This window comes from Salvelinus alpinus, chromosome 35 (assembly GCF_045679555.1).
Source record: "Salvelinus alpinus chromosome 35, SLU_Salpinus.1, whole genome shotgun sequence".
In the NCBI taxonomy this organism is placed as follows: domain Eukaryota; kingdom Metazoa; phylum Chordata; class Actinopteri; order Salmoniformes; family Salmonidae; genus Salvelinus; species Salvelinus alpinus.
Genome location: NC_092120.1, coordinates 19761370 through 19786297, shown reverse-complemented (window position 1 = coordinate 19786297; position 24928 = coordinate 19761370). Strand labels below are relative to the sequence as shown.

Below are 24928 nucleotides of genomic sequence, written 5' to 3'. Positions count from 1 at the left end.
TTGCGACCAAGCTTTAACTTCCTGACTGACGCCTTGAGATGTTGCTTCAATATATCCACATCATTTTCCTCCCTCATGATGTCATCTATTTTGTGAAGTGCACCAGTCCCTCCTGCAGCAAAGCACCCCCACAACATGATGCTGCCACCCCTGTGCTTCACGGTTGGGATGGTATTCTTCGGCTTGCAAGCCTCCCCCTTTTTCCTCCAAACATAACAATGGTCATTATGGCCAAACAGTTCTATTTTTGTTTCATCAGACCAGAGGACATTTCTTCAAAAAGTACGATCTTTGTCCCCATGTGCAGTTGCAAACCGTAGTCTGACTTTTTTATTGCGGTTTTGGAGCAGTGACTTCTTCCTTGCTGAGCGGCCTTTCAGGTTATGTCGATATAGGAATCGTTTTACTGTGGATATAGATACTTTGTACCCGTTTCCTCCAGCATCTTCACAAGGTCCTTTGCTGTTGTTCTGGGATTGATTTGCACTTTTCGCACCAAAGTACATTAATCTCTAGGAGACAGAACGCGTCTCCTTCCCGAGCGGTATGACGGCTGCGAGGTCCCATGGTGTTTATACTAGCCTACTATTGTTTGTACAGATGAACGTGGTACCTTCAGGCATTTGGAAATTGCTCCCAAGGATGAACCAGACTTGTGGAAGTCTACAATTTGTTTTCTGAGGTCTTGGCTGATTTATTTTGATTTTCCCATGATACCAAGCAAAGAGGCAGTTAGTTTGAAGGTAGGCTTTGAAATACATCCACAGGTACACCTCCAATTGACTCAAATGATGTCAATTAGCCTATCAGAAGTTTCTAAAGCCATGACATCATTTTCTGGAATTTTCCAAGCTGTTTAAAGGCACAGTCAACTTAGTGTATGTCAATTTCTGACCCACTGGAATTGTGATACAGTGAATTATAAGTGAAATAATCTGTCTGTAAACAATTGTTGGAAAAATGACTTGTGTCATGCACAAAGTCGATGTCCTAACCAACTTGCCAAAACTATAGTACGTTAACAAGACATTTGTGGAGTGGTTGAAAAACAAGTTTTAATGACGCCAACCTAAGTGTTCGTAAACTTCCGACTTCAACTGTAAGTACTTCCATGCAAAATGAACACACTCACAAATCCATGACTGTTAACAAGAACTGTTTTGAGATTTATTTTACAATTGAGAAAAAACAAAATGAAACAAACTAATCGGTGCTAGAAATATTTTTTTTTACAATATCATTGATAAAACATTGAAATGTATAGTCATTGTGCATCGCTTAATTCTTTTTCACACCATATCATGCATCAAATTGGATGCAAGTATAATTCAAATAATTTCTGTAAACCAAGCCAAAGAAGCTAAATTCTTATTTCTTAAAAAATGACATTTTTGTGGATCTACAGTATATATCTATATACACAATTTTTTAAAACATTTTTAATTATTTTTTTTAATATAAAATGATGATATAAAAGTTAAAGAATGCACACACCTTTAAGAAGAAAGAATGTTGAGCTATTGCAAATGGCAAGATATGTCTTATGGAGTATGACATTTCACTGCGAGTCATTTACATGTAAAGGACTGCTCTTTTTATGGTTGAATTCAAAGCGGCAACATTTTAAAAGAGGAGTTGGTAACAAACCATACAATTGGAAAATTACTGTAAGTGATACTTCACATAAAAATGTTTTTTTTTTTAGCAAACTTGCATACTGTACGGCCATTCATTTTCACTGACTGATATGTAACCAGAAGCAGCATTTCAATTACTCTGAATGTTTACATTATCTGCTTATTTTTGTAATACACTGACAGATTTCTGAGCAGGCCATTCATTATCAAAGATGTTGCAGTGTGACAAGAACCGAGAGAAGAAAATAATTTATCTTTCAAATTAAAACAGATTTTGACAAATGCAGAATATCTTAAAACATGTTCTCTTTACAAATAAAATCTTAAACGTCTATAAGGTGCTACTTCAGCCTTTCAAGGGGTTCTTCCATTCTTTTGGTGTGTACAATGAATATTCACCTTCTTCATATCAAGTATTGTACAGTTTTCTTTTCCCCTTAATTCATTTTCACCACTTTAGTCACCATTGAAACAGTAGTCGTTTTTTTTTTGTCATGAAAAGATACAAAAAAAAAACGTGTGTTTAACCTTGGTTCACTAAAATACATGCACAGATCAGACAAATAGCATATAAATACATTACAAAATAAGTGTTAAAAAAGCTTGGCAAAAAAAATCAAATAAGACATGGTCCAGTCAGGCAGTATCACAACAAAAAAATAAGACTGATTCTGACAGCTCAGTTTGGCCCAGTGCAGTAACTGTGAACAATGTTATTTTAGTGCAATGAAATTCTGGTCAGTTACACAGCCGTCTTTCTGTCTGTTTATCTGTCTCTTCCCTCAGCTCCAGACCCCTCTACTACTTCTCCAGTTTCTCAAGAGCAGTGACGAACACCAGGTGATCTTCTGGTGACTTGCCATGGGTCTTGCTGAGGTGCAGTTTGACCGCGTGCTTGCTGACGAATGTCCGATTGCAAAGCCTGCACTGGTAAACTGAGCTAGTGTCGTCGTCTGGTGCAGTCAAGGATGCCAGGGTGCTGCCAAAAGTCATTTTGTCTGTGATCACCTTGGAGGCAGCCTGCTGCTCCCGTAGGTGCTCATTGGACAGCTTGGACAGGTCCTTCAAGCTGAAGCCCAGGTGAGACTCCAGGTGGCCGATGTAGGCGGACGCAGTCCTGAACTGCGAGGCACAGTCACCGCAGAGGAACACAGGCTGGCAGGAGTCCATGTTCTTCAGGAACTTGGTCCCACCAGTCCGCCGGAGCTGGTACTTGACGTTGGCCAGCCAGTGAGAGATGGTGGTCATGGAGAGGCCTGTGAACTTGCAGATGTGAACCCGCTCTTGGGGGCCGAGGTCCGTCATGGCGTAGCGGCCCTCCGGGGTCTCCCGCAGGCTAGAGCAGAACTGAGCCTGGAGGATGAGGAGGTGCTGGGGGTTCCAGTTGGACTGCCGCCCTTTCCTCTTCTGGACCGGGGAGAGGTCGTCCAGAGCATCCTCGAAAGCACTACCGTCTGCGTCTGACTTCTCGGAGATGGATGACGGGGTGGAGGACTTGGGTGTCAGCCTGCCTGTAAGGTTCTTCACCATGTCTGAGATGTCCATCAAAGCATTCTCTCTCAGAGGAGAAGAAATGTCAGAGAGAGACAGGCTTGACATTATGGGTTTGTTACCATTTATGCTGCTGTTGCTGTTGATGACAGTGCTGCTGTTGCTGTTGTTGTTGTTGCTGTTGTTGTTGTTGTTGTTGCTGTTGTTGTTGTTGCTGTTTTTGGACTTCCTCAGGTCCATAGGCTGGTCGTTGCTCTCGTACTGATAGTAGCAGTTGATGGGCTCGGGTTGCTTGGCTTGAGTCTGGTTGAAGGCCGGTTTCTCCATCATGCTGTTGCTGATCTTGTAGAGCATGGCCAGCGGGTCGCCCGCGGGGCTAACGGGCTTGGAGGCCTTGCCCAGGTGGTTGTTCATGATTGACTGAAGTGCGCTGAGGGGGTTGATGAAAGGCCTCTCTGGTGAGTGATCGGTGATGATGCCCAAGCTGTTGGTGCCGTTGGTGATGGGTGACTGGCGAGTCTCTGGGCCGTTCTTTGAATGGCTGTGGTGGTTGTCTACCAGGCTCTCTTTGGGCTCCTTTTTGCAGACCAGCTCTGACTCTACATTTCCAGGGCTGCTGTTCCTCACGAGGGGCTTCCCGACGGTGAGGTCATTGGGTGCTGAGTGGTGGTCCCTCTGCTCTTTCAGTACAGGAGATGGCAACCTGAGGGAGGATGGATGCCTGTGGCGGTCCAAGCTGACCATCTTCTCCTCTTTCTTCACAGCAGCAGCAGCAGCTTTCCTTGTGACCTTCTCCACCAGCTCTTCCATGGCAGTAACATTGCTCCTGAGAGAGGGCGGCGATGCGGGGCTCCTGGGGGAGTGGATCACTGAGCCGGAGTCCTGGGTCACCAGGCCGCGGAGCCCGCTGTTGAACACCGGCTGGATCTGCACACTCTGGACGGAGGAGTGCAGTGCTGCATGCTTCATGTGGCCCTGGAGCTGGTAAGCAGCGTGGATGCTGGGGTAGCCACCACCCCACTGAGGCGTGCCCGTCTGGGCCTTGCTGATGGCACTGGACACAGTGTTCTCTAGGGACTTGAGGATGTCCAAACCTCCTTTAGGAGCCTCCTCCAGGTCCTCCTCTGTCAGATACTTATATGACCCAGCGTTCACCTCAGTCTTCTCACCTGGCTCTTCCTTCTCCTCTTTGATCTTTTTCTCCCCGGGTTCGCTCGCCTCCATCCTCTCGTCTTCCGGTTCTCTCTTTTCGTCAGAGCCGCAGGAGAGTGCGGGGGAGACAGGCTGAGATTTGACACTGGGGACGGGAAGCCTGTTGGTGGTGGGTGGCAGAGGGATGGATTGGATCTTCTCCTCCACCACTGGGTCAAACACTAGCTGCTTGCCCTTTTTTGAGGCAGAGTTGGTGACCTTGAGGAAGTGGCCCGTGACCATCATGTGGGCAGTCAGCTGCTGCAGTGTATCATGGGAGCTCCCGCACTCCATGCACTTCAGGATCTGGGCCTTGCGAGCCTCGAACTGCCAAGTGTAGCTGGCACCGTTCTGATAGCCGTAGCGGTTGTTGGGTGTGACGTAGGGGTTTGTCGTGGACTTGGGGTCTTTCCCAATGTCCCCTTGGGGCATGTGGCCACCGCTACCATGTACAGAGTCTGGAGAGCATGGGGATACCAGGGCGTCCTGGAGGGCTCTTTTTTTGGCAGAGGGCATCAGTTTAGTGGCCAGGGCTGGCATCGGTTCTTTGAGAGGCACTTTCTGGTAATGCTTGGTCTTGATCATGTGGACGCTCAGGTCCTGCAGAGACTCGAAGGAGTGGCCGCAGTACATGCACTTGAGCACCTTCTGAGCGTCCTCTTTGCCCTCCATCTCCATCAGGGAGCGCTTGCGGGGCTTGGACCAGCGCTTGCCCCGCTCTTCCTCCTTGTCCTTGTTGTCGTCACGGTAGTGGCCCGACTCGTTCATGTGGACCGTGAGCCCCACCAGCGTGTCGTAGGCGCCGCTGCAGTCTTTGCAGCGGAACTTGCTGGCGCCGGTGAAGACTGAGCCGTAGAGCTTGTTGTTCTGGCGGTAGAGCTGCACCGTGCTGAACAGGCTGGGCTCAGGCAGCAGTTGGTAAGGGGTATGCTGGAAGGTCTTAGCCAAGGCTGCCTGGTGCCAGTCATAGGCCACAGCCCCACCGTTACAAGCACCACCACCGCCACTGCTGGTGCCACTGTTGCTACTGATGGAGTTAGCCGCGGTGCCGTTAGAGCTGCCACTGCTTGTGTGGTGGTTGGCGGTGGCGGTACTTCTTCTCCCATTGTGGTGGTGGCTGCTAGCATTGCTGTTCTCACTATTGTTGTTGTTGTGTGTGGTGGTAGTGGTGGGGCTGGTGGCGGTGGGGATGGCGCCAGCAGTAGCCGGTGTGGCTTTCATGATGTCCATGGCAATGCTGGACCAGGAGGCATCTGAGATCAGGTTTGCATAGACAGCTTTCATCTGAGCCAGGCTGTCCCTCAGGGAGAGGCCATTGTTCGGTCCAGAGGGGAGGGGGGCTTCCTCCCTCTCATGGCCATCCCTGGAGGAGGTGCTCTTGAAGTCTGTGAGCCGGTCGCTGGCATCGCTGAGCGGGGAGCCGTAGCCAGCGTCTGGGTTGGTGCCGTTGCTGAGTGGAGAGGCCCGGTAGCTGGGCGGCTGGCCTCCATCCTCTTCCTCGTTGCAAAGGTACGCGGTGTCCTCCCCGTTCAGTGACAGCCCGTCATCCTGCAGGTGTTCCTCATCGACTGCTCCTGCCTTAAACTCGTCCTCTGGTGAGTAAGCTGGAAGAGAGAGCGACAGAGAAAAGGGAAAAAGGAGGTCAACAAAGTGAAATAAAAGATTTACAATGCACTAACACGACCACTGACAAAACCTAGCGATGAATAATCTGTGGCAGGAAATATGGGCTTTTATCTGCATGTGTGTGTGTGTGTGTGTATGCGTGTGTATGTCTTTGAGTGTCAGTGGTGAAGAAATCTAGTTTCATAGAGAAAAAAGACACCAAAGTGTTGACACTTTCTTTCTTTACTCCCTATTTCATTGCCCATGCCTCCTGTTCCCTGGGATATCGCTAACTGCTTGGCCTTGTTAGCCAGCTACTTGACTCTCCTCCTTTCCTTCTCCCTCATGCCTTATCTCTACACCCAAACATTCAACACACACACACACACACACACACACACACACACACACACACACACACACACACACACACACACACACACACACACACACACACACAGTGAACTTCACTTTGTTTAGTCATTCACATGGTGAGCTTACGCAACCAATCAGGAGGGAGGGAAACAAAACAAGCATTCTGGGATGTTGCAGCGTCTCCTTCACCCACACTCATGTGCCAAAGGCCACTCTCGCTGAGTTAACAAATACAATTATATTACATACCAGACAGTACTGTCAAGTCGTCTCTACAATGTCAAATAGGGGAGTGACACTCCTTGACTGTCTCCGTTATGTTTGACAGCGTTATTGAGAGGTGGACGTGGGTATGGGTCACACTATACATGGCGTTCTGTATTATTGTCCTTGACACATACAGCGTGTAAACAACTTATCATCAAAAACACACACACAGAGAGACAGAGAGAGAGACAGAGAGAGAGACAGAGAGAGAGACAGAGAGAGAGACAGAGAGACAGAGACAGAGAGACAGAGAGACAGAGAGACAGAGAGACAGAGAGAGAGACAGAGAGACAGAGAGAGAGAGACAGAGAGACAGAGCAAGAATATGGGAAAATATTGTGAGGGTGTCTGCGAGCAAGTAGAACATCAGGGAGAGGGGGGGGGACAGAGTAAAAAGAGGTGGAGAGAGGGAGCGAGAGAGACGGAGCAAGGGAGGGAGACAGGAAAGACGGCCCCCTCAGTCCTCCCTTTATCTCCTTCCTCCATGGCGAGATGTGTGTCCCAGATGCCAGCATCAGTCTCTCCTGATGAAACAGACGTGCTGTCAGCTCCAAACAGCACGCTAACCTGTCATATCATCATCTAAGTGGACATAATACCTGATACATGTGCACTGGCACCATTTACTGCTGCTTGAGAGGAGATGGGAGGGGAAAAAGCGAGCAGCTGCATACGGAAGTGTGTGTGTGTGTGCGTGTGTGTGTGTGTGTGTGTGTGTGTGTCTGCATTGGTGTGTGCAATTCGCATGTCCTCATGCGTGTAGGCTTTCACACGGTAGCTTTCGAACATAAAGGCCCTAACGTGGTCTATAGGTTTGTATTTTCTGTCTATGACTGATAGGCCCTTCTCTCCAAACGAGCCACATACTGTATTCTCCTCATTCTCTTGATTCCTGACAGGATCTGGAGGGAAACGAGCGCAGCACAGGAGAACCTGGCTGTGTTTCAATCCCACTGACAGACAGAAGCTGAGACAGTTCCTAAAACTCTGAAAATCCCTAACACTAGCAGATTAGCATTAGCTGTATACTGTACAAACTCTAACTGTAAGACATGTCCCCGTTATTATGCCAGCCTTCCCCTCACCAACGGCCAACTTGTGCTTGAAAAGAAAGAGGACTATGAAATCATACAGTAAAATGGCTATTCAGTCGTCAGTAGCCTCTGATCAGTTCCAGTGAACTCATGTGAATAACTATGTCCACATCGCCGGTGCCAAAAACGGCATTTTGGCAGCCCCACAAATCTACGTAATGAAAGGGTGAGTGGAACGGAAGAAAAATATCTGTGAGTGAATAACAAAATACAGACAGGGAGGGGAGGGGCAGGGAATGGTGAACGACAGGACGTGAAGGAAACCCTTTGACGATAGCTGTCAATCAAATGCTTATCCCCTCATGTTGTCATGGAAACAACAAAGAGAGCCTGCCGACAAAAGAACGACCTAAAACATCTGTAAAATCACAGGTTGGAAAGTGGAAGGCTTCAGAAACCATGAATATGGGATATTATGATGAAACACATAAGAAAATTAAGCCTAGGTAGAGAATTGTGAAACATAAAATCTACATATTTTGACGCTGTGATTAAATTGCAAGCAGATGACAATGCCCCCCCCCCCCAAAAAAAAATGTAAAAATAGGACAGCTTTACCAGTTCAGCCATTCATGAAACCCGATCGAACACAACGACTCAAAATCCGACTGGTGAGGGGGAGGGGAGGGGTTTGGCGTGCCGTCCCCGGTGGTTTAGCTTGCCGAGTGGGTGACGGCTGTGAGCGGGGCCATCTGCACGGGCGTAAAGGCGCCTGTCACTTCTGCTCCGGGACGCCTCGCCGTCAATGGGACAGGTGGTGGCGCGGCCAGGATGTGTCCGAGGCCTGTGCTGTCACAAACGGCCGGGATCAAGCCACGCCATGTCACCGCAACACACACACTGAACGTCACGCCATTTCTGGGCACCACACACGTACACATAATAAACATCATCAACACCACGGAAGATCTACATTGTTTTGAAAAAAGTGGTTAGTGGACAGTCCATCTATATTATGCGCAACAAACTACACTATCAGTAACAGGCCTACTGCACGTCTGTGGACATGTAACAGGGGAGCCTTAACTGTTACCAAACAGAGTAAACCCTAGCTTCGTCTCACATTAGGGGGTTTCCAGATGTGTGTAGTCTTGTCGGAGAGTAGACGGACAGACAGACAGAGCGACAGAGACAGAGAGACACGGGTTTAGACGGTGTTACGATTAATGAGTCTAGGATGACTGTGTTCCTTTTCACTCTGTACTGTCTCAACACACACACACACACACACACACACACACACACACACACACACACACACACACACACACACACACACACACACACACACACACACACACACACACACACACACACACACACACACACACACACACACACACGTCTGTTTCATTTGATTTGAGGAATGATAACAAATTAAATGTAATCACATACACATCAGCGTTTTAGCAGAGAGTAGCTCGGCGTCATATCACTTCTTCTCAAACTTTGGCATCTCGGTCTGGCCCTTCCATTTTGTGTTTTTGTTGTCTTTCCGAATTCTGCTAGTTGTTAAATCAATAAACCTCTCTGTCAGGCTGGCGGTGCCTCACCATTTGGCCGCCGTCAAACCCAAACAAAACAGATAAGAAAAGCAGAAAGGCGATGAAACGAGAGAGGGAGAGGGAGAGAACGGGGGATGAGACCAGTCAGTTACTCCGCCATCCGACCCCATTTCCCGTCCCCAACACCCCTCCTATTTCCTTACACACATCTCTCTATTTATCTGATGTGATTTTGGGAAGAGGGGTGCAATCACCGCAGTCATTTGCGCCACTAATGTCCAATCCCGGCCCCCTTCACTCATGTGATTTAGGCTGGTGTTGGAGTGGGCTAGTGGGGGTATGGGGAGCTGGGAGGGAGGTGGGGGGCCAGGGGCCATTTATCCCACGCTCTAATGGGAAACTGGCAGTCTTATTCCTTCCCCTACATTCTGTTTGTCACCCCGCTCCTCCATTACAGTCCTCTCAGCCCTGATGGCTTTGGACAGGAGCTGATCAAAAAGCCATCGCTTGACCTACGCGCCGTGGCAGCCCGACGAGAACGACTCGCGCCAGCCAGAGAGAGAGGGATGAGATAGAGAAGAGGAGGAGGGGGGAGGTGGGGGGGTAGGATGAGTGTATGTGAAGGGGATGAGGAGGACGGGTGGGGGGGTGATAGCTCCTCGGACCAGGACAAGAGGGGAGGGGGTTGTAAATAAAATGACATTATTACTTATTCTGTCCCGTCATGTAGAAAACCCAATTATGGTAATGTCTGCTGCCGGGCCCGTCGTGTCAGAGAGAGGGAGAGCAGACAGAGAGCATGCTGGGTTGTGGATTCCTCTGGAGCGGCTAACGTGAGAGAGCAGTGGTCTGCCTGCATGTCGGTCTGCCCACCGAGGCCCTCCTCTCCCTCCCCTGACGGTACACACTTAGAAAATGGGTTCTTTGGCTGTCCCCATAGGAGAAACCTTTTTGGTTCAAGGTAGAACTATTTTGGGTTCCATGTAAAATTTTCTGGGGAAAGGGTTCTATATGGAACTCAATATTAAAAAAAAAAACTTTATTTAACCAGGTAGGCCAGTTGAGAACAAGTTCTCATTTACAACTGCGACCTGGCCAAGATAAAGCAAAGCAGTGTGACACAAACAATAACACAGAGATGGAATAAACAAACATACAGTCAATAACACAATATATATATATTTTTTTAAAGTCTATGTACAGTGTGTGCAAATGAGGTAAGATAATGGAGGTAAGGCATAAATAGGCCATAGTGGGGAAATAATGGCATTGAAGCTTGTCTGGAGGTTAGTTAACACAGTGTCCAAAGGGCCAGAAGTATACAGAATGGTGTCATCTGCGTAGAGGTGGATCAGAGAATCACTAGCAGCAAGAGCGACATCGTTGATGTATACAGAGAAAAGAGTCGGCCCGAGAATTGAACCCTGTGGCACCCCCATAGAGACTGCCAGAGGTCTGGACAACAGGCCCTCCGATTTGACACACTGAACTTTATCTGAGAAGTAGTTGGTGAACCAGGCGAGGCAGTCATTTGAGAAACCAAGGCTGTTGAGTCTGCCGATAAGAATAAGGTGATTGACAGAGTCGAAAAAGCTTTGGCCAGGTTGATGAAGACGGCTGCACAGTACTGTCTTTTATCGATGGCGGTTATGATATCGTTTAGGACCTTGAGCGTGGCTGAGGTGCACCCATGACCAGCTCGGAAACCAGATTGCATAGCGGAGAAGTTACGGTGGGATTCGAAAGGGTCGGTGATCTGTTTGTTAACTTGGCTTTCGAAGACCTTAGAAAGGCAGGGTAGGATAGATATAGGTCTGTAGCAGTTTGGGTCTACAGTCACTCCCCCTTTGAAGAGGGGGCTGACCGCGGCAGCTTTCCAATCTTTGGGGATCTCAGACGATACAAAAGAGAGGTTGAACAGGCTAGTAATAGGGGTTGCAACAATTTTGCCTGATAATTTTAGAAAGAGAGGGTCTAGCCCTGCTGATTTGTAGGAGTCCAGATTTTGCAGATCTTTCAGAGCATCAGCTATCTGGATTTGGGTGAAGGAGAAATGGGGGAGGCTTGGGCAAGTTGCTGTGGGGGGTACAGGGCTGTTTACCTGGGTAGGGGTGGCCAGGTGGAAAGCATGGCCAGCCGTAGAAAAATACTTATTGAAATTCTCAATTATTGTGGATTTTTCAGTGGTGACATTGTTTCCTAGCCTCAGTGCAGTGGGCCGCTGGGAGGAGGTGCTCTTATTCTCCATGGACTTTACAGTGTCCCAGAACTTTTTGGAGTTTGTGCTGCAGGATGAAAATTTCTGTTTGAAAAAGCTAGCCTTTGCTTTCCTAACTGTCTGTGTATATTGGTTCCTAACTTCCCTGAAAAGTTGCATATCGCGGGGGCTATTCGATGCTAATGCAGAACGCCACAGGATGTTTTTGTGCTGGTCAAGGGCAGTCAGGTCTGGAGTGACCCACGGGCTGTATCTGTTCCTGGTTCTACATTTTTTTAATGGGGCATGCTTATTTAAGATTGTGAGGAATTCGCTTTTAAAGAATAACCAGGCATCTTCTATTGACGGAATGAGGTCAATATCCTCCCAGGATACCCGGGCCTGGTCGATTAGAAAGGCCTGCTCGCTGAAGTGTTTTAGGGAGAGTTTGACAGTGATAGGGTTCTAGGGTTCTACATGGAACCAAAAGGGTTCTTCCTGGAACCAAAAATGTTCTTCAAAGGGTTCTCCTAAGGGGACGGCCGAATAACCGTTTTAGGTTCTAGGATAGCACCTTTTTTTCCTAAGATTGTAGGCACAACAGCGGGCCAGCATTTGGGCCTGGCACCCTCCGCTCTGGGCCTGGCACCCTCCGCTCTGGGCCTGGCACCCTCCGCTCTGGGCCTGGCAGCCTCCGCTCTGGGCCTGGCAGCCTCCGCTCTGGGCCTGGCAGCCTCCGCTCTGGGCCTGGCAGCCTCCGCTCTGGGCCTGGCACCCTCCGCTCTGGGCCTGGCACCCTCCGCTCTGGGCCTGGCACCCTCCACTCTGGGCCTGGCACCCTCCACTCCCCACCCTCCATGATACAGTGGGTTGCATACAGGACCATATAGAGTAGGCTACATGTAGATGTGTAAGAGAGAACGGATATCTACTGTAAGTGTCTGGAGTTTAGCACCACTGGAGGGACCGTCTTACCTAAAAACTTAAGAGGTAAAAAGCATTTGTAAAATACAGAGAAGTCAAAAGATATAAGATAATTATCCATTTCTGCAATACGTTATTTGTTTCCCTTGCATCGTCTTCCTAAGTCCTCATATCTAGTCTGGAGATGTGCGTGATATAGGTTCTCCCAAAACAATTCCCCTCCACTGCCACCCCCACCTCTTTCCTTTCCTTTTCCTCCCCTATCCTCTCTCTCTCTCTCGTCCTCCACACTGGTCCAACCACCGACGTCAGCCCCTCCCGAGTGGAAGAATAGAGCATATGGCCAAGCACCTAAAGAGCCTTAAATAACTGCTGCGCCATTCCACCTCACCGTACTGATTCATCTCCACTCATTTGAGAAAACTGCCAGCCGGAGCAGAGTGGAGCGGTGGCCGCACACACTATTCCTGTAGACAGAGCCGGAGCGCGCGCGTGTGTGTGTGTGTGTGTGTGTGTGTGTGTGTGTGTGTGTGTGTGTGTGTGTGTGTGTGTGTGTAGACATGTTTAACAATACTTGTAGGGACCAGAAGAACAGTAAACAAACCAACATTTGACCGACTGGGGACATTTTGCCAGTCCCCACAAGGAAAAAGGCTATTTGTAAGGGATTTAGGGTTGGGTTAGAATTAGTGTTAGGGTTAGGAGAAAGGTGATACCTAGTCAGTTGCTCAACTGAATGCATTCAACCGAAATGTGTCTTCCGCATTTAACCCAAACCCTCTGAATCAGAGAGGTGCGGAGAGCAGTTGTTCGAATTAGGCTGAGGGGTTAAAGGTTAGCTTTAAGGTTAAGGTTAGGGGTTAATGAAAATAGGATTTTCAATGGGTGTCAATTGTGTGTCCCCACAAGGTTGGGGATTGAACGCTGATGTATACACAACTCGCGAGGCATAGTTACAGTCGCTGTAATTTGGCCTCATAACCTTGAATATTTCTGTCAGCTTCAGTGTTAGCTAAGGGTGAAGAGTGAGGCGATGAAGTCATGTCAACAGAATTCCTTCCAGATTGCTCTATTCCCTTCTGTGTTCATACAGTAGTACCACAGCTTAGTGACTTCACTACGGCACAAAATACCATTATTATTCGTGAGATTCAAATGTGAGATTATGATGGGAAACACACACACACACACACACACACACACACACACACACACACTGGACACTGCAGTGTTGTGTGGTAACAGCTCTTACATGACACATCTAGAGGACATAGAGAGGAAAACGACTGCCTGGCAGACAGGTAGCACTGTTCTGTGTGTAGGTTAAGACATATTGAATGACATATCGAGGAAGGGGAGGTGTGAGGTGTACATGTATAGTATGTGTGTGTAGATACAAGAGGTATGGTGTATGTGTGTGTGTGTGTGTGTGTGTGTGTGTGTGTGTGTGTGTGTGTGTGTGTGCATTAATAGACCTGGCTCTATAAATAAAACACAAGCACCACACACACACACACACACACACAAACACACACGCACAGACATAATTTCTGCACCATGTATTCTTGTACACTATCCCACACACCCACATATTTATTTAGCAACATGATTGTTGGTTCTCCTGTCTGGTTGTAAGGAGGGGGGATGTAAAAACGAGTGGCTGTTTCCAGAGGGTGTTGAATGAAAGCACTTGGTGGAGTACAGCTGGGCTGGAACGTGCTGTGTGTTCAATAGAGTCGACCAGCAGGGATCGATCGCAATTCATCTCACTTTTTATATTTTCATTCTCACCCACACACACACTGAGCATGTTACTAGCTTGTTAGGATAGGGACAAAATACGTTCGCGCACGTATAGGCGTGCATGTAAACACACACACACACATTCAAACACACACACACACATTCAAACACACGCACACAAACAGTACGAGGTTCAATAAAATAATATGGAATGTATTTATTGGGTGTTTCAGCCCCGTCGTCTCCTCTGCATAACAAGCCCTGTATAATTAAACCACACATTTCAACACGTCTGTTTAATTACCAGAGACAATGTCGGGAGGCGGCGCCTTTGAAGTGAGGAGTTAAAAACCGCTCCGACACAGATGCTGTTCATTTAGGTGGGATGTCATTTTATATGTTTATATGAAGATGTAATGTTCAAAAGAATGCGTATGTGTGTGTGTGTGTGTGTGTGTGTGTGTGTGTATGTGTTTTTTTTTTTTTTGGTACTTCTCCAGGAATGCTTGGAAAGTAGTAGGCTGGTGAGGTAGTAGGTACAGGTACTAGGGGTGTGTGTGTGTGTGTGCCCGTACATGCCCGATGTGTGTGTGTGTGTGTATTACACGGCAGTGTATGCATTATGTGTGTGTGTTCCCTGAACAAACACAATGGGCTGAGGGTATAATAATTGATTGAAGGCCACCTCCTTGTCCAGGGTGACCGTGACAGCAGACGACAGGGGGACAGACACGACAGTGGCTGGGACGGTCGAGTGGGCGCTTCAGGTCAATGTCAACACACACTCGTCGCTTCCAGCAGCTTAGCTAATTACACAGCGGCCCTTAAGGCCACTCACAACAGGTTAGCTAATTAACAAACAGCTGATTACAAATTAACAGAGAGGTGTTCTTAATCTCCCACCCAAACAACGTGATGACAAACACTAACCGCTTGTAATTAGTTCTGGGTAAAGGGAGGGGTGGAGAGGGCAGGGTTGTGTGTGTGTGTGTGTGTGTGTGTGTGTGTGTGTGTGTGTGTGTGTGTGTGTGTGTGTGTGTGTGTGTGTGTGTGTGCTGTTTTGGTAAAGGGACCGCATCTATGTGTCAGACTAACAGCAACACTGTCATAATGTAGTTGCCACTTTGTGAAAGGTTCAACGGTCCAGCCACAGTTAACCCAGTCTATGTACCTTCCGATTAGCATAGTGAGAGTCATCAAAATAACATAGGGGTTGAGGGCTAACACAAGGCCCAGACGACCATAAGGCTCCGAGTCGCACCTGACGACAGTTATAAAATCCCTTCTCTCTCCCTCCACCCTAATTGTCACGGCCCCTAAAACATCCGCTCTCTCGCAAGGCCCCAAACGTCCATCTGCCCATATAAATCCCTTTTTAAAACGTACCCCCCCACCACCACACACACACACACACACACACACACACGCACGTCACCTGTGCCTTTTAAGCTGCCGCCCCCCCGTCCCTCCCTCCCCCTCAAACACTTCCTTTGAATTCCACCTGCCCCCTTTCAACATCAATACCCCTTCCTTCCCCTCTCTCGCTATAAAGGCACCTGTGACTTTAAATCTCTGTGTCAGGCCCTGCCCAGGCCCGACAATCCAGCAAGCCCAACTTCACCTGAGCTACCACCCACCCACCCCTCCTCCCCTCCACCTCGACAAGACAACAGTGCAGCCTAGAAAACGGCCCGGCCAGCCGCAGCTGTCTCCATCGCCTAGCAACGGCGAGCCTGATAGATGACCCCAACGATGGATAATTACCGTAAATCACAAGAGCTCAGACACTAAGGGGGGGAGAGCAGGGGAGAGAGAGAGAGAAAAAAATACAAAAGAGAGAGAGAGAGAGAGAGAGAGAGAGAGAGAGAGAGAGAGAGAGAGAGAGAGAGAGAGAGAGAGAGAGAGAGAGAGAGAGAGAGAGAGATCAAAAATAAAGGGGGGTAGAACTGGTCATGCATGCACTAATGCACCTTGATGAGCTCAGATCCCCCCCCTACCCTTGACTCAAACACGCACACAAAAACACAGGAACACACAAACGCACAGGCAGGAACACAGAGGCAGCAGCCTTGTCGCTGTAATCCGACACCCCATTCCCCGCCTCCCTGCAGAGGCGCTTGTCTGTCAGAGATTCACCTCTTTACACAGAGGCGCCAATCAAAGGCCAGACAGAGCAGCCCAAAACATTGAGAAGGCAGGGGAGAGCAGACCGGTCCAAAAGCCAGAGGGGAGGGGGTGCACTGCACTGTACAGCATACCAGTATAAAACAAAGCCACACACTTGGATTGAGGAGGAATGGTGACAAAAAGTCCAAAACAAGTTTAAATAACCTAAAGATTTCACATAGAACTGTCCAAAGCACAGTTTACTCACTAGCAAAGGTTCAGCCTTTTTTTACTAGTCTTACAAACTGTCCCTTCTCTCTGCCTCCTACTTCACTCCTCCCTCCCTCTCCACTCCCCTCCCTCCCTCCCTCTCTTCCTTTCTCACACTGCCTACACGCCTACATACCTCCCTACCTCTCCTCTCCTCCCTCCCTTTCCCCCCCTCCCCGTTCCAGATGTTTGATCTGGTTCTGCGTGTGATAGATTGACAGGTAATGGGGGAAGTTGAAGGGGCGATGGAGGCAGGAGCAGGTGTTCAGCACAGTCTTTCTGGCCGGCGTGAAGTTGCCTTGTCCTTCAATACATCTACACCGCCCGTCTACTTCCTGTCTCGCTCTCTTTCTCTCTCCCCATGGCTCAATCTCTCTCGTTCTCCCCCCCCCCTCTCTTTCGGTCTCTGTTTGAGAGGTGTAATCCGTCAGCATAGTGAAAGGGTTGGACATGTAGGCCTACTGTCGTTCATGGGGAAACACATGTGCAGTGGCGGGGGGGGGGGTTGGATAACACAATAAGAGCCCAGAGTCCCAGCCACAAAACTACTGTGTAACTGTGTCACCCTGAGCACTACTGAGCAAAAGAGGTTATTACTGAGTAACTCGCTCAATTTCATGTCACGTGTACATCGCAAACTGCAATTATTACAGGAGGAGGGGGAGAGTGAAGACCAAAAGGGAAAGAAAAATGAAGAGGAGTGTGATGAGTAGGGGAGAGAGAGAGAGAGAGAGAGAGAGAGAGAGAGAGAGAGAGAGAGAGAGAGAGAGAGAGAGAGAGAGAGAGAGAGAGAGAGAGAGGAGGGGGGATGCAAGCCATAAATCAAAAGTGTGGTGACGGTAAATAACTGCGGCGAGGCTGTAACTACCTGCCATCATGTGACCCCAGGAGAGCGTTCAGCGCGAGGGAAACAGGGGTCTCGCTGATAAATCCCCTCCAATTTTTACTGCATAACATTAAAGGACATGTCACCGTCGCAAATCACTCCGGCTCTGCGTTGGAGATGGGAGTTCAAAACAGGCTCTATTTGCATGTTGGCGCTCCAACATTCCGGGGGAGTGGATATCGGATAAGAAAATCCCTCACTGACTGGGGTGTATTAACTTGAAAGTACAAACACTTAAAGACATGCTCCAGAATTTTGGCGAGTAGTAAATATTTTTTAAACCTTCCTGCTTTGGCCTGGATCTCTCAATGCGTAGTCCATGCAGTACACACATAATCTATGAGCAGAATTACTGTCTCACCTCAATTAGCCACGAAATCCCTGGTTTGAAAGTGGCTATTCACTGGAAGCTGTACGTGGCCACTTCCCTTACATTTTCCCCCCATGTGGACCAGCCCCCTAGCAATTCGAGTTCCAGCCAATGAGCTTCGGCCCCTCGCCCTTTGAGCGACGGCTAGCAAGATGCACGCACAGCAGAGTGAGAGAGCAATGACGCGTTGCACATATCTGCACATACCGTAGGTGACATAGTAGACAACGTTTGGGGGGGGGGGGGGGGCGACACTTTTGGCTGCTTTCAGAACTACTGGCTAAAAAAGTACACAAAACTACCTGAGAAACTCTTTAAACCAGAGATTATAATCATTAGGTAAATGTGGAGGACCTCAGTTTAATCACTCAACTTGCTGGTGGTGTTCGTATTTTCTAAGAAAGGGGAGGACACAGGCAATAGAGAAATCCTAACGTAACGGCATTGCAGCGTTCAAATTCAGCACTTGTTCATAAAGCATCAGCTGGAAGCCGACGGACTGAAACAGGGAGGGACCACCTTGACCTTTCCGATGAGGAAGGCTCATTTTCCCTTTCTGTTGCAAAACAATGTCTGTTGAGTGCTCTAATGAACAGGGCCCTGCTAATGCAAATTCAGCACCGGCTCTATCACTTCCAGTTCTAACCTTGTCCAAGTCTGTGTCCCAAATGGCACTATATTCCCTACATAGTGCACTGCTTTATAGGGAGCCGTTTCGGACGCAGACCATCGCTACCCGACTTCGCCTGAACTGACTCACGGGAAAACTTGATAACAACATCAGTCTGTATTTATTTCCTTATTGCCCATCAATATAAGACTTACACAAGTTAACAATATCACCAACAGAAAGATACAGAGGTTCAAACTGGTCACTCCTTGGCAGTTATCTAGACACAAACAATCCCTTTGAAACACACATGCTTTCTGTCATTTGATAACTCGTTCTTTCACACGCACACACACACACACACACCACACACACTTTGCAAGCAGTGTGCCGGGCATCTGCTGTCACGTGACCTGTCTCAGTGAGCTAAGCAGAGACAGACACTGTCAACTTAGAGTGCCTCAAATGCCCACCTAAGAACAGGCGCGGCAGGAACCAAGGCTGTCTCCCTGTATAATTTGAGCTAATCCGCAATAGGAGATAGTCAAGTTTATGGCAAATCTGGCTAACAGCGTCAGTCACCGGCAGCTTTTCATCTCGCATTTGGACCCGTTTCTATCACGCGCTGACGACAAAGGCAGCCGCACAAAGTGTGATTACCTTGCCTATTTTTACATTTCTGCACGACTTCTGATAATGGCGAGGATTTGAAAACAGGAGAAAGAATACACTTAGATTCCCTTCTTAGTGAAGGAAAGCAGGTAAGTTATGGCAGGCGACTGGCTATAGGAGAGGAGTGAAAAAGGAATGTTTTAAATGTGAGCTACACACCGAGTGGACAAAACATTAGGAACACCTTCCTAATATTGAGCTGCACCCCCTTCTGCCCTCAGAACAGCCTCAATTCTTCGGGGCATGGACTCTACAAGATGTTGAAAGCGTTCCACAGAGATGCTGGGCCCATGTTGACTCCAATGCTTCCCACAGTTGTGTTAAGTTGGCTGGATGTCATTTGGGTGGTGGTCCATACTTGATACACACGGGAAACTATTGAGTGTGAAAAAAAAACAGCAGCGATGCAGTCCTTGACACACTCAAACCGGTGCACCTGGCACCTACTACTATACCCCGTTCAAAGGCACTGAAATATTTTGTCTTGCCCATTCACCCGCTGAATGGCACATACACAATCCATGTCTCAAGTGTTTAAAAATACATCTTTAACTGGCTCCTCCCCTTCATCTACACTGATTGAAGTGGACGTAACAAGAGACATCAATAAGGAATCATAACTTTCACCTGGGTTCGCCAGGTTCACTATTTCCTGGAAAGAGCAGGTGTTCCCATTGTTTTGTACTCAAAAAGTGGAGGTTAACACAGACACACTAACACACACACACACACTCACGTGCACAAGAGCAAACAAACACACTCGTACACATGCACACACACACACACACTTCCTTTTCAGTGCCAAGGTTTACACCATGTGGTGTTTGTCCTGCACTGTTGGCCACATGACCACATGCATTTGAATGTCTGTTGGAGTGCATCCCTCCTCTTCATCCAGAGAGAAGACAAGAACCATAAAAGACGACACACACAATGAAGGCTTTTACCCGAGAGGGGCTTAGAGGGGGGGTATGCTGGGGTGCAACCCTGGCAGGGTAGGTACTTTCAGGGCACAAGGCAGAAAACCACGAGAGAACCAACTTACGCACAACGAGAAAACACCTCCCAAAAAAAACATTTGGGTGTGGGGTCCCTTTCTCCCGGTCTCCCCCACAGAGAGTGGTTTTGGTTTGGCTCTTCCATAGAGGAGTGACCTGGGAGAGAGGAAACAGACAAAGGGAAAAGGGGAGACAGCACACGGATCCTAATGAAGCCATAAATCAAACGTCCGGTGAGAAAAGACTCCGAAGGAGGATCACATCGCCGGGGATCAATGGAGACACATCTAAAGGAGGAGACGACAACAGCCCGCGAACACACACACACACACACACACACACACACACACACACACACACACACACACACACACACACACACACACACACACACACACACACACACACACACACACACACACACACACACACACACACACACACACACACACACACACACAGCTAGAAGGACACAAACAAGCGCATGCAAGTACACACAGGCTGAACAACAGCCTCATAAACACACACATATACACCCTTGAACATACACGCACATACCCTCTCACAAAGGCGCAGAGTAACTGAGACACATGCTTGTCTTCAATCTATTAAACGTCCTCGCATATTGTCCCCCCTACCACCCAGGAGGGCTCTGAGTTACACCTCCACGCTCAATCCCTCTCGTCTAAATAATATCGGGCGTGATAAATGGCGCCATAACTCTGATATCCACAATCAATCTCTGCTTTAAAGACACATCCATCTTCAGTAATTCTGATGGGGTGGGGGGGTTCCAGGGGAGTGTGAGAGGTGTGGAGGGGAGGGGGGAGCCGAGGGAAGACGTGACTGTTTTCCTGACCTCCTGGCGGGGGACTAGGGTGGGGGGACGGGGGGACCCGGTGGAGGCGGGTTACTGAGTGATGTCTGTCAGCTAACATCTGGCTGGGAAAATAAACTCGGCTTATGAAGACAAATGAAAAGGGCTGTTCCTGCCGCCACCGCCGAGACACGGCGAGAGTGAGAGAGCGGGAGAGAGGAGACAAAGAGGCAGAGAGAGAGAGAGAGAGAGAGAGAGAGAGAGAGAGAGAGAGAGAGAGAGAGAGAGAGAGAGAGGAGACAAAGAGACAGAGAGAGAGAGGGAGAGAGAGAGAGAGAGAGAGAGAGAGAGAGAGAGAGAGAGAGAGAGAGAGAGAGAGAGAGAGAGACTGAATAAAAAAGGGAGCGGGGGGGAGAGAAGCAAAGCAGCCATTAACGTAGTCACGCTGCAAAGACACAGAGCTCACTTAGTCAAAACCTAGTCGTTCTCTCTTCTCTCTCTCTCTCTCTCTCTCTTCTTTTTTCCTCTCTTGTAATCAGTCGTTGAGTGGCACGCCAGGAACATTCTAGATGGCAATATGGCCGCAGTATGAAGAAGACCAAAGACAAGACACTGTCTCCTTCCTTTCATCCTCAGTGGTTGTGCAGTGTACACATGGGGGTGTCTGAAGATACATTGGGGGGGGAGTGAACTAGGGCTGGGACCTCGCGGTACAATATTGTCACGATACCTAGGTGCCGATATAATACAGTTGAAGTCAGGTTGGAGTCATTAAAACTCGTTTTTCAACCACTCCACACATTTCTTGTTAACAATCTACAGTTTTGGCAAGTCGGTTAGGACATCTACTTTATGAACGACACAAGTCATTTTTCCAACAATTGTTTACAGACAGAATATTTCACTTATAATTTACTGTATCACAATTCCAGTGGGTCAGAAGTTTACATACACTAAGTTGACTGTGCCTTTAAACAGCTTGGAAAATTCCAGAAAATGATGTCATGGCTTTAGACGCTTCTGATAGGCTACTTGACATCATTTGAGTCAATTGGAGGTGTACCTGTGGATGTATTTCAAGGCCTACCTTCAAACTCAGTGCCTCTTTGCTTGACATCATGGGAAAATCAAAATAAATCAGCCAAGACCTCAGAAAATAAATTGTAGACCTCCACAAGTCTGGTTCATCCTTGGGAGCAATTTCCAAACGCCTGAAGGTACCACGTTCATCTGTACAAACAATAGTACGCAAGTATAAACACCATGGGACCACGCAGCCGTCATACCCATTAGGAAGGAGACGCATTCTGTCTCCTAGAGATGAACGTACTTTGGTGCGAAAAGTGAAAATCAATCCAGACTACGGTTTGCAACTGAACATGGGGACAAAGATTGTACTTTTTGGAGAAATGTCCTCTGGTCTGATGAAACAAAAATAGAACTGTTTGGCCATAATGACCATCGTTATGTTTGGAGGAAAAAGGGTAAGGCAAGGAGCAAGGAGGCTTACAAACCTGACTCAGTTACACCAGCTCTGTCAGGAGGAATGGGCCAAAATTCACCCAAATTATTGTGGGAAGCTTGTGGAAGGCTACCTGAAACGTTTGACCCAAGTTAAACAATTTTAAGGCAATGCTACCAAATACTAATTGAGTGTATGTAAACTTCTGACCCACTGGGAATGTGATGAAAGAAATAATAGCTGAAATAAATCATTCTCTCTACTATTATTCTGACATTTCACATTCTTAAAATAAAGTGGTGTAAAATACACTGACTTAAGACAGGGAATTTTTACTAGGATTCAATGTCAGGAATTGTGAAAAACTGAGTTTAAATGCATTTGGCTAAGGTGTATGTAAACTTCCGACTTCAACTGTATGTATCGCGATTCTCACAGTTCTACATGTATTGCGATTCGATAATTAGATTTGATTGCAATTGGATGTTCCAAACATATTGCTCACATATTGTCTGCTGCAGAGGAACAAGAGAGAGCCATGAGGAAGTTCTGATCGGCCATGGATATAAAAGATGGAGAACAAGCTATGAAGAAAAAATGATGGCGTTTTGGTGCAGGTACAGCCAACTAGTGCAAAAATAATATTGCGATATTGTCAAAACGATAAGCTACCATATATTGTCAAAAATAATATCCCGATATATATAACTGTATCGATATATATAACTGTACCCCCCCCCCCCTCCCCCATCACTAGAGTGAACTATCTCTGACCTGTCGGAGGGGTGTCACTCAGCCACACCACAGTGAATGTTCCCCCTTAATGATGTAGCACGTCTTTTAACGTCTCTCTCTCTCTCTCTCCCTGAGTCTGAACTTAATTATTAAACAGAGATGTCCACCCAGCCGCTGCTTCTGCTCCAGTCAAAATATCTTCCACTTTCTTACCCCAAAAATGAAAAGGTACGCGCGTTACATTTACTCAAAGTCACAAGGTGCGCGACCTGAGGTTTGTAATCGAGCTTGGCCGCGGTGTGAGAGCAAACACTTCAATAAATCAGAAACGAGGCTTTCGGATTATTCCGGAGGGTTTACAGATTAGAAAAGGGCACTATCAAAGCTCTGAAAAATGACACCAAACGAGAACTTTGAAGATGTGGAACAGTCGCCGGTTTAAAGGCATTTACGTCCGTTCACGCGATCTCCAAGAGTTTTGTCGCATAATTGGACTAGCATATGCTTCCTGTCGCCATACACTTCTATGGCCTCACTCACAACAGAGGGTTGTGACTCAACAAGGCCAGATGTAGTGCTAGCCTTACTGTAAACACTATCTGCTGTAGCTTAAGTTGCACTAACAAAGCATCCGAGAGAACCTAAGTAACGCTGTGATATAGTGCAGCGTTTTGACAGGGGCCCTCCCACACACCCCAATCTGTCTCTACGATAGAGGAAATGAGAGAGAGAGAGGGGGAGAGAGAGAGAAAGGGAGAGAGAGGGAGAGAGCAGACACCTAAGCCTTGTCTGGTACTCCGTGCCCCTGCTTCCCTGCCACGCCAAGGTGAGTTTGTTTATTTATTCTGGAGGCGTCTGGTGATGTCGTGTTCTAACCCTGTTGGCGTGGCCGGTGGGGGTAGAGGAGGGTAGGGGTGAGGTGTTTGGTAGTGCTGCTAACCCCAAGGACCTCACTGGGGGATAAGAGCCTGGGTAGGAGATAATCACTCTGACAAACAACTCCGGCAACAGCAGGTAACGAGTGACGCACACAAACAGACGTAAACACACGGACACACACAAACGTAAACACACACACGCGGACATAAACAAACACAAACCCTTAACAAGACGAGATACTGGGAGACGACGTTGTAGACCATAGCAAGAGACAAAAAACACGAAGGTAACATAAGTAGCTACTAGTATGTTAGTGACTACAGTGAAGAATGATGTGGGAGGAAGGGGGGAAGGCAGGGCCAAACCATGCTTAGCACTAGTCACAGTTCCCCGGAGGAGTTACAGTGAGCCACACACAAACACACCACAGCTGAGTACAGGCATGGCCCCTGTGTGTGTGTGTGTGTGTGTGTGTGTGTGTGAGAGTAGTGCAGCGTTGGTGTTGGGAAGACAGAAAACAGTACAGGGCCTTTTTTTGGCACCAGGCGAAGCGAGGAGAGCGAAGGGGTGAGGAAAGAGAGAGAACGGCGGGGGCGGAGTGGAGACGTAGAGAGGGGGGAGGGGGGTTTGAGGTTGGAATGAACTCTCTCAGGCTTTGTGGTGCACGTTTCCCAAGGCCCCGGCCTGGCCCCTTTGATAAATGACACATGTCATTCTGTCAGCCCGTGACACTGCAGCTGGGAGGCCCTGTGATGTATAGCTCTGCTGAAAAAGGAAATCAACTCTCTCTCTCTCTCTCTCTCTCTCTCTCTCTCTCTCTCTCTCTCTCTCTCTCTCTCTCTCTCTCTCTCTCTCTCTCTCTCTCTCTCTCTCTCTCTCTCTCTCTCTCTCTCTCTCTCTCTCTCTCTCTCTCTCTCTCTCTCTCTCTCTCTCTCTCTCTCTCTCTCTCTCTCTCTCTCTCTCTCTCTCTCTCTCTCTCTCTCTCTCTCTCTCTCTCTCTCTCTCTCTCTCTCTCTCTCTCTCTCTCTCTCTCTCTCTCTCTCTCTCTCTCTCGGCAGAGTGCATGTTCTTTTTTGATGAGGATTTAGGTTTTC

At 48.0% G+C, this 24928-nt stretch overlaps 1 protein-coding gene across 2 annotated transcripts in view; it reads right to left on the bottom strand.

Moving 5' to 3' along the window:
• Positions 1-1139: 1139 nt before the first annotated feature.
• The window catches only part of LOC139564611 (teashirt homolog 1-like), a 37466-nt gene continuing 13677 nt past the window's right edge, over positions 1140-24928 (bottom strand). For both annotated transcript variants that reach the window (XM_071384277.1, XM_071384276.1), the window contains exon 3: positions 1140-5923. In XM_071384277.1, coding sequence (XP_071240378.1) covers positions 2439-5923 — 3485 coding nt within the window. In that variant the 3' untranslated portion in view covers positions 1140-2438. The remainder of the gene's footprint in view (positions 5924-24928) is intronic.